The 11012-nt window shown below is 40.8% G+C and overlaps 1 protein-coding gene across 1 annotated transcript; it reads left to right on the forward strand.

Annotated features, from left to right (window-relative positions):
- The first annotated feature begins 1047 nt into the window (after window positions 1–1047).
- Window positions 1048–10661, forward strand: srd5a1 (steroid-5-alpha-reductase, alpha polypeptide 1 (3-oxo-5 alpha-steroid delta 4-dehydrogenase alpha 1)). The gene is made up of 5 exons (XM_080787783.1): window positions 1048–1500; window positions 2493–2659; window positions 4398–4499; window positions 9268–9418; window positions 10009–10661. Exons 1-5 carry the CDS (start codon window positions 1190–1192, stop codon window positions 10073–10075), a joined length of 798 nt encoding a protein of 265 aa, XP_080643909.1. The 5' UTR covers window positions 1048–1189; the 3' UTR covers window positions 10076–10661.
- The last annotated feature ends 351 nt before the right edge of the window (window positions 10662–11012 follow it).

The following is an 11012-nucleotide window of genomic DNA, read 5'->3' on the forward strand; positions in this document are numbered from 1 at the left end:
ACCCGGATTCGAACTCGGGTGTCCTGCGTGAAAGTCCAACATCTTAACCACTAGGATCTTTGGTCTAGTGACTAGTGGGATATCCCTTTGATCTAGTGGTTAAGATGTTGGACTTTCACTCGGGAGGCCTGAGTTCAAATCCCAGGCATTACATCGGTGCCGTGACCCGAATCGGGTTTCCCCGTGGGAGGAGGTCAAAAGGGAGGTGAGTGGTTCAGAGCCTCTGCCTGATGGCCACAAAAGTATAATATCTCCCCAAGTCCAGAGGGATGTCCCTTTGGTCTAGTCACGGTTAAGATGTTGGAGTTTCACACGACTTTCCCGAGTTAGAATCCCGGGCGTTACACAAAGCAAGAAATTGCAGTGGTGTGGACTCTGGTCTGGAGTCTCTGGACTGACCTGTTCCAGAACAGTGTCATTTGGGGATAATGGTTGCAAGCAAGGAGTTAAGTAGTTGCAGTTGTTGTTGCAAGGAGTTACACCCACATTGGCGTGGACTGGCTGGCCTGCCCTTATGCCTGCGGAACCCCATCTGAACATTTTATTTATTTATTTGTGTTGTTAAAATATTCAATTTTATTTATTTTTTCAAGACTGTTTTGAAAATAGCCCATATAGGTTAGGTCTTTTAAGTCCTCAATTTTCTTTTTGCTATTTGACCAAAACAAAAATTAAATATTTGAAAAATATACAAAAAGTAGGCCTAATCTAAAGTATGTATGATGTGAACATGGATGGTACATTATCAGACATAATTCTTGTTTATTTATGCCCCAAAATGACTGGATATACAGGTTTTGTAGAAATTTGTAGCAATTGTAGAAATATTAGACAACCTTAATTGTTGAATATGTATTGCATGTTCTAATCATGTATACTTTACCTAATTAACATAATTTTGGACACAATGGACAATTTTGCATTGAGGTAGAGGTGCCCAGATGTCCCATTATCCCACTGCCTGCCTATTTGTTCATAGACATGATTGCTTATTTCTCTTGCAAGATCTGGCAACACTGGCTGTTACGTAGGAGCTGTTCATGTTCACATGCTGTTACATTGACATCATTCATTCTTCACATACTATACCAGTATTCTCCAGTTTGCATATTTTAGTTTGTATTTGTATTTCTGTATTTTGTATTTAATTTATCTTTTTGACTGCGATTCTGGTATCAAGCTGAGTGAGATGGACGAGCTCCTCTCCATGTTGTTCTCTTCGGATGAAGAGGAGTTGCATGTTCTGGACAGCATGGCTTACTTATTGATGTTCATGGCACTTTGCACATTTTTCACCCTGCTTTTCGAGAACGTCCCTTATGGCCGATATGCGACCAGCAGATATGGATTTCCAGTCAATGTCAAGTTCGCCTGGTTTGTGCAGGAGCTGCCTGCCATCTCGGTGCCCCTGTGTCTGCTTCTGTGGGCAACTCCTGCAAAGACCTCACAGATGCCCAACCAGATATTGCTAGCCATGTATTTCTGCCACTACATTCATAGGTAGGTGATTTTCATATAATGTCACCCTTATTGAAGTTCCGGATGAGCGACTATTTGTAACACTCAGCAATCTATTGTGATTAAAATGTCACAATATGCCCGGTAAACCTACCAAAATAAAATATGAATAGGCTTATAACATATCCATGATATTGTCATGATTCAAAAGGTTGTCAGCTATCATAACTGAAACATGCTGCCGTTGCTATTCTGTTAAAATAAATTAAGTAAAAGCTCATTATTGTATATTATTTGTCATTTATCTTTTTTTTATTTACACAACAGGATCTATACATATCCTATATTATTCATATTATACTAGTTCTTAGGAAAGATGACAGATAGTTGTGCCGGTGAGGTAAGAAACCCTAGGCGAACCTCGCTTCTTACATTATATACAATTTGCATTTTTCATCCCAAAACACAGTTTATATGATATGATATGATATGATATAGCACTTTATTGTCAGTTCACACTGAAATTTGTCTTGCGACCCAGCAGCCAAGTATGCAGAACACATATACACACATTTGACATAACACAGAATAAGACAATGTAGATGCATAAAGACATGAAGACATGAGCAATGTCCACCGCCTAGATAACCCCATGGCTACTACAACTCCTGATTAAGCCTCAAAGTTGACTTAGTTAAGGGACGCAATAAAACAACGACCTCTGCATCCACGGGATGCACAACTGTACTACTGTACTGTGTTTTTATTCTAGTTTATTTTTGCTAGCTTTAGTTATAATAATCATTTCTTCTTCTGTTTTCTACATGAATATAACCACATTATAACCATATAAAATGAATGGGAGTTAAATGCTGCAATTTGTAAAAATGGCAAAATATGACTCCTAACGTCGTTGAAGTGGGACTCATAAAATGTCCTTGGGACTCATCTAAAAGACCATACCTGCATCCCGGGACTCATTACATTGAAAACCTATTGATTTCACTGTGTCATTGTATCTCGTCTTACCCCAGGTCCCTCATCTATCCATTTTTAATCAGAGGAGGTAAAGCGACACCCGTTGTATCCTTCGTCCTGGCCTTCGTGTTCTGCGTCTACAATGGCTACATGCAGGTCAGATACCTGAGCCACTATGCTACGTACCCGGCAGACTGGGTTACACACCCCTGCTTCATTGGAGGTCAGTGGTGGGAAAAAAGTACTTTTTACTTAGGTATATTTGTAATGTAGAAATACTCTGTCACAAGTAAAAGTCTGGAATTCAATTTACTTTAGTAAAAATACAAAAGTAGGCTACTATTGGTACCAAAATTAGAAAGTACCCTAGTCATTATGCAGAATGTCACATTTCACAAGGTTTCAAATGTGCAAAATGTACTGTATAGAAATCTTTTGAAAATAGCAGATCTACAAGTTCACAATGTGTCCCATTGCAATGCAGTGTGAGCTTGTAGTTCGGCTATTTTCAAATAGCTGAAATGTATACAGGGCTGAAGTGGTTAATGTATGTTTTATAATAATCAATCTACAAAGTAACTAAAGTATTCAAATAATTGTAGTGCAGTGCATATAGTGAGTGGGCGACTGTGGCTCAGGAGGTAGAGCAGGTCGTCGGTGTCGGAAGTGTCTTTGGACAAGACACTGAACCCCAAATAGAGGGTATGCGCATGCTTAACCCATTCTGACCGGGCACCCATTTTGGTGTTAGCATCATGTTATGCTTTAGCTATTGAAAAATAGCAGATCTACAAGCTCATAGCGCGCCACCGAGTGGCGCGCTACGAGCTTGTAGGTCTGCTATTTTTGAAGAATCGAAGAACGACTGACATTTTTAGAATCTGATCTCAGGTCAGAATGGGTTAATCAGACCAGTGTGTGTCCAGCGGAAACCTCGTATGAATCTGATCTCAGGTCAGAATGGGTTAAAGTGAATGGCACATCGAGTGGAAAAGCAACATGCAAAGGGAGTTTAACATTGTTTAACGTTGTTTAATGCAATCAGATAAGACTTTTCTGTTTGGATGCATGGGCTGTCAAGGCCAGAAAGTAGTTTTTTGCCACTCAGTGGGCGTTCCTGCATAACTTCCGGGTTTGATGACGATGTCACGCGCATACCCTCTATTTCTCCCGAAATAGCTGCTGGTTGGTACCTTGCATGGCTTCATTACTATATAATGCACTTGGATAAAGGCGCTATATAAATGCACCATTTACCATTTAGTGGCAATTAATGTCGTTTAACATTGTTTAATGCAATCAGATTTTCTGTTTGCATGTATGGGCTGTCAACTAAGGCCAGAAGGTAGTTTTTGACACTCAGTAAGCATTCCCACATGACTTCCGGGTATGATGATGATGTCACAGGCACAACCTAACCCCAGCTCCCTTGTGTCCACCATTCATCACCATGACAACATGTATGTTTTGGTATACAAAACGAACAGCACATACAGGTGTGACCCCTCACACAAGATATCAGAGTGAAATATGGACATGAGGGTATATTGATTTGAGCTCACTCTTTGTGGGCACTAACAGAGAGACTTGGCGTATGCTACATGCCTGCCTGTCACTTGTGGAGCAATAGAAAGCTCCTGTTGTATAAAGGGATTTTGTGTTGTGTATTGTATATTTTAATGTATTGTACCTTTGGAAGAGTACCCAATGTTTTATACATTTGTGTCAATAAAGTAACTAACTTGGTATGTGCTTACACAAAGATAATCTACATGTTATGGTTAGTTATGCTTTATAAATTAAACTTTCTCAAATAGACATGCAGACATGGCATCAGACCAGATCCAGCATTTGTCTGGCTCTAAAAAAGTAGCGTTGCTTGCTTTAAAATATTAAATGACAACATCCTTCAGGTCAGTAAAGTGCTCTAATAATCAACTTTTTGTTTGCTTGGTTTTCAGGATGTGGACTGTGGCTATTTGGTTGGCTGGTGAACGTCTATTCTGACCACATCCTGCGAAACCTGAGGAAGCCTGGGGAGACCGGTTATAAGGTTCCCAGAGGTAAGCTTTATACATTTAGAACATTTCCAAAACAATTCCTAATATGTTCCATACATTTTCAAAACATTCCCAACTATAGTTTCATAGTCAAATTAGCAGATCTACGGCTAGTATGAATTAACCAGCTCTATATTTGAAATAGAGCTGGTTAATTCATAATATCTTTTTGTAAGTTCACGTCCCAAGAGTCCCCTTCTTAAGAAATTGAAGTGGAGTAAAAAATACAATATTTCTATTTGAAATGTAGCGGAATGAGGGTCATGGGCTTGCAAAAAACAAAACAAAAAAGTACATTTACTCATGTAAATGTACTTAGTTACTGTCCACCACATGAGGTAAGACAGCCAGTCTGTGAAATGGAAACGTCAGCATCATGGAAGGTTTCTTTTACCACAGCGGGGATCTCTGAAGCCTAATTTATGCTTCGTCACGTGGCACTGTCGCTCGCCAAAAATAACTGATTTCCAAGCTCCGGTAACTGTGCAATGCATTGCATTGGCTGTAGCCTTTCAGTGCCTCTGAAGGAATTTCAGTTAATTATCTGAATGGCTTATTATGCCTATTGGAGATATCGTTCAGATATCTGATCCAATGTAGTTATTATTTAGTCACAAGCTCTTGTTTAACCTTTTTTGTTTTTTTTAATACTATTTATAAAACCCACAGACTCCCTCAAATGACTTTTTGGGTATATCGTAGGCAAAATTCAAACTATTTAAAAAATAGGGGAAATTATCTATGAGCTCTCAATGCATCGTGAAACATTGTTGAAACGTTAGATCAGCTATTGTCACTGCTTTTGCGTGACGTTGTACGATGAAGTGTAAGATTGGGCATTCGGAAAAAGATATGGAGATGCAAGGTTTTTTTTCTCCGAATAATGTGCAAAATGGACAATTGGAACTACAGGTGGCGCTACTCAACCTGTGGGAATATTAATACATTCAGTGAGTTTCAAGGCAATGATGCACCCATTAGATTTTGGGGCAGGGTTTGCACCCCCAGGAGTTTTTTTTGTATTGACTCTGCAAATCACATGTTAGTGTAACTGTAATCTAATAAACATTGCTTATTCTTACCATGCCAAACCTAATTAGGCAGTCAGAAATGTCTACATGAAGAGAACAGAACCCATGAATGCACACTTGTTGCGTAATGTCCAATATTTAATTATCTGTCCATTGCCTGGACTCTTGTTTCCTATTTGTTGTTTCACAAGATCTGGGCCAGGCTGAGCTCCACACCCCAGGTCTCGGTTTTCCAATTAAAATGGGAAATCGTTGGGTTGACCACCGACCTGTACATGCAGTCAAATTAGATCAATGATCTAACCACAGTCTCATGTAATGACATTATAATACCGGTTGGTCGACCCACTGTGGATACATACACGTAACACGAGTGAATGATAACAAATGATCTTGCTGCGTTGACTCTGATATGTGGAAGGATTTGGCTGGTGTTAAAGTGACTCACATCACCATTTGCACGCATGTTTGCTACTGGCAGGCATGGATGAGTGAGCAAATTACAGACGATGTCACGATTACAATATTACATAATCCCCTGATCACAATTATTTGATTATTTATTTGCATAATTATGTCCATGTTGTCTATAGTATTTTAATAACTTTAAACCTGGTATCCCTATTTTGAGAAATGTGGGCATTTAGGGCACATCATATAGGTAAAATTATATTTTTTATATGATCTCCCGGGATTTGTATATTTAAGTTATTTGTCATGTCTGCCCTGTGCCCTTATATTCATCGATGGTGTTGCAGTGGAGAGGGACTGTGACTTCAAGTTCCTTGATGCACAGACACACATCGCAGAGAAACTAAAATGGGACACACAGACCACCATGCACGTGGTAAAAAAGGAGCAGCAACTCCTGCACTGTCGCCTCCCTCGCCTGAAGAAATTCAGCGCCTGGTATGGGAACTGTGCTGCCGTCAACAAGAAAGCCCTACAGAGGGTGTTGTGGAGGGCCCGGCACATTGTTGTTAAGCCTCTTGCCCTCCAGGGAATATACGAAAAGCAGTGTGCAGCCAAAGCTAAGAGAATCATCAAGGACGCTCCCCACCCTGGCCACAATCTGTTCACACGGCCAGGCAAGCGATACCGATGTATCCAAAGTCATACCGGCAGATTTCTGAACAGTTTCCAACTGGCTACCAACAGACTGTTGAACAAGTGCTGACCCCGCCTGTTGCCAGGCTGTCCTGACAACACAGAATAACCTTTTCTGTGTATATACTGCTGCTGCTGCTACACTGGCACTGCCACTTTACGTAGACACTAGACGAAATGAAAGCCTGGCTATCGAGGCTACGTAGACACTGACATGTCTGATATACAGTATGCTGCTAAATAATGTCTCACCTGCATGTGAGACTATACTGTACGCACAAGGGACTATGTTTCTGTATCTGTTGATATTTGTATTACTATAGTTTTATTTATTTATTATTATTATGTATGTTACTCTACTCATTTTTGGAATTTGTGACATATCTTACCTGTTTTCCCTTTTTCTTTATATCTCTATTCTTTTTCACTTTTTGATAAATGAGCTTGTACGACAAATAATTTCACACACTTTTTTACACCTGCAAACCTGTGACAATAATGTTTTGATTGCTTCATTCATTGAATACTTTTTGTTAATAGTACGGCACTGACGGCAGTATAGGCTACAGTCAACAATGTTATGCTAAAAGCAAAACACAAAAAAAACACTGGGGGTTTTGTTTCCATTATGGTTGTACTCAATTCATCAACAAGACATACAATTACAGGAAAAAATAGGGGTGGGGTCAGGGAACAGAGGGTGCCACTCCCATGGGGCTCCCTCCGAGGTGCTCGCTGAGGGAGTGTGTTTTTTGATTCTCAAACAAGTGCTGGTAGGGGATAGGCTCTCACATTCTCTGTCCACGTTAGAGGCAAATATTGACCAATCAGAAGAGGGGCAGAGCCAAGTAACACCAATGAAGGACAAGGACTTTAAACCAAGTCCAATGAGGAGACTCACAAGTGGCTATGAAAAGAAGGTCAAACGTTACGGCGAAATATAGGAATTTGGATTGGAATAGGATTGGAACAGAATTGAACTCTGATCTGATTCCAATGACACCATATACACATGTCTGTATGGCAATTAGCATTAGCATTATACAAAGGAAAAACTTGACCTCGTAGATTGGCCAATTTCAGATTTCACTTCCTGTTTGGTGGTGAAATATGGAAGTTTGACGATTCGCCACGGTCACGCCGTTTTCCAAAAACTAATACGTTAAGGTCTTTTATACATGCTGAGCGAGTTTGAGTTCATTAAAGTATGATGAATGACCTACTGATGGGTTTATGTTTAGGCCCTCAAAAACACGTTAATGTTTGTGAAAAGTAATTCCTTGGATGTCAATAGTGCTTCGCACTGGTGCTCAGGCCCTCAAAACCGGTTTGAGAGAAAAGGAAGTTCCGTTTGATTGATCCTGCCTGTCGACTACAAAACAATACTACAACATGATGTAACGATATCATCCGCTCCCGACCGGATCATATACCCGAAATGAAATGGTGCCCAGGCTAGGACAGGTCAGTTTTTAAGTGTGGATAGGGAATCGAGATGTTTAATGGCTGTTGTAGGGCATCAAGTCAAGACTCTGCTCTGCACCCAGTTTAACCTCAGGACTGTCCTTTGAGCCACTCTTTTGAAGTGAGTTGCTTTGTTGGTAGGGCATTCCACATTTTGGTGTCAGTATTATTAGTAGAATTTTACCCATGTTTGTGCCTAATTTATGAGAAAGAAGATCAGAGGAGTTGAATTTAAGCTTTGTAATTGTTTTCTTTTCAAAGCCTAAAAGGCATGCAGAAATGTGATTTTTATTTGTTCCAATGTTCAATGCCAAAAACACAATTAAAACATTATTTGCAATTATTTGTATGAAAATTAACCGTCAACTAGTGTCATGATTGTGACAATCCTGAGTGAATAAGAGCAAGTTGAGTGCAGTTGACACTAATCAGGTCAGACAGCAGCCTGAAGAACACATGTCAGGACACGTTTATTTAACTTAAATTTACAATACAAGCAAACAAGTACAGTAAACCACTGACACTCTATTCCGATGTTTCTGAATATTTTACTAGTACGAAACCTATCTACACGTCCTCAATGAAAGGTTCTCAGAAAGAGTTGCTCAGACTGTCACTATGACATTAGCAACTTGAGCCTCCAGTGAACTTGTAATGAGCCTGTTGATACTGTCTGCCTCGAGGCCTTGTGGAAATAGCAGGCCAGGCTGTGGAGGAAGCTTTTAGCTGAGTTTACTCCGAATGAACTTCCAGGCATGTCTGGAATCTTCTCGGCCAAGAATCTGACATTTTCACAGAGGCTAGGGCAGCTACTGTGCACATGGCCTGTTTTCAAATCGGGAATGTTCACCAGCCATCTATGGTCAGTGTGAGAGGAAGCTACCGTAGACATGTTAACGCATTTTAAACGCTGTCTTTCACCACTTGCACTTTGTCGACAGCTTTATTGGGGTCTACTGATTCGCTGCTTACTTACAGCTTTATAGCACAATAAAGTTGTAAGTAAGCAGCGAATCGGTAGACCCCAATCCAGCTATAGATGAATTCCAGACGATGAAAGTCTGCCATTGATTCTCTTCGCACAATGAAATGTCGAAACAATTATTTCCTGACGTAACAGTGACATGATTGGCATACCTGATCTAATCTCTTGCGCATTCCACCTGTAGGCGGTGTGTTTGAGTATGTGTCTGGAGCCAACTTCTTTGGAGAGATAGCAGAGTGGGCGGGCTTTGCTCTGGCCGGCTACTCTGTCCACAGTGTGTCCTTCTCCATCTTCACCGCTGTGGTTCTGTCCAGCAGAGCTGTGGCCCATCACAAGTAAGATGAATGAAATACAAATTCACACACACACACACACACACACACACACACGCACACACTGGGTTCAATTTGGTGGTGGACCGACCATGCCTCTGCTTTTGATACCAAACCCCCCACGGCTCCACCCTGGTCCCTCACTCATTCATTTTTTCTTATCACCGGTGGCGGTAAATGTTTTATCCCTGCTTCTGGTTAGACTGAATTAAATACATGCATTTCCTTTTGGGCAATGTAGGCTGGCTGATATTTATGTTTGATAATATCACAATTTAGCAATTTAATCACTTAAAACCCTCCCTAGTCTTAGTTGACCGTGGTCTCTAAGGACTCTATACTTGGCCCACTCCTTTTTCCATCTACCCTAAAGATCTACAAACTTGTTGTGAGACTGTACATCTAAGTAATTCAAAGCTTTCATAAATAGCAGATCTACAAAATCCACAAAGTGTCACAATGTGACATGTTCACTATTTCACATGCACGTGGTCTCAACATTTCACGACATGCTTTTTGTACAACACACAACAAAAGTTGTTTCTCTGTTCGTCTCTCCCTCTCAACTGTCTCGCTTTTCCCTCTCTGTCTAGGTGGTACCATGCAAAGTTTGAGGACTACCCGAAATCGAGGAAAGCTTTGATACCATTTCTCTTCTGAAGAACCACAACGTGTCCTGGCAGCTATAGGAAAGTTCCTGGGTTTGGCAGTGAAGGGTTTGTTGACATGAACTGGATGTTAGAACAAACCCTCTTCTAATACAGAAGCAGCTTTTATGTATCCGCGTCAGATTGTCAAAACAGGGCTAATACCTCATGAAAGGATTTCATCTGAACTGTGAGCAAGCAACTGTTGAATGCTATCTAATGGAGATTTGTATTATGTACTGTACATTTCTTTGATTATTCTTTTCACACTGGACCTCCTTATCCTCAGAATGAATGTAACCGTTCTCGGTGCAGACGGAGGGAAATATGATAACGACCACCCACACGTAATACTTCGCTTTTATATGGAGCTCCACCGGCAATAAAGGGTTCCCAGCTTTTTAACAGGCTCTGGTGATTTGCATATTCTCTAGAGAGGAATATGTGACTTGAATACAGAACAGTCCGGTGAGGTTTCCATCAGTCCTCTGGAGTCATCTCGTTCTGACAGCTGCGGCAATTTTCATCCTCTTTGGCTGCATGAAGCCTTCATCCATTTTAAAGTCCATAGTCATGGAATGAATAACAGAGGTTTTACCTACCTAGACATCTAGTACTGAGGGAGGGAGGGGCAGAGAGAAGGGGGTGGGGGGGACGGACATTGTAAGACAGCACAGAGAAGTACTGCTGTGTGCAGGGACAGCAGAAAGGGGAAATCAAATGGAGATCAAGCATTGGCTCCCAATAACTCATCCATGCCTGAAATGAGGAGTGTCTGTGTGTGTGTGTGTGTGTGTGTGTGTGTGTGTGTGTGTGTGTGTGTGTGTGTGTGTGTGTGTGTGTGTGTGTGTGCGCACGCGCACGTGCGTGCATTTAATTTTGAACATGTTATATCTCATCAGTATATGACAATATACTGTAATAACTAGTTTAGAGAGTACAGTGTGCAG

Source organism: Protomyctophum bolini, assembly GCF_963924005.1.
Source record: "Protomyctophum bolini genome assembly, chromosome: 17".
Taxonomy (NCBI): Eukaryota; Metazoa; Chordata; class Actinopteri; order Myctophiformes; family Myctophidae; genus Protomyctophum; species Protomyctophum bolini.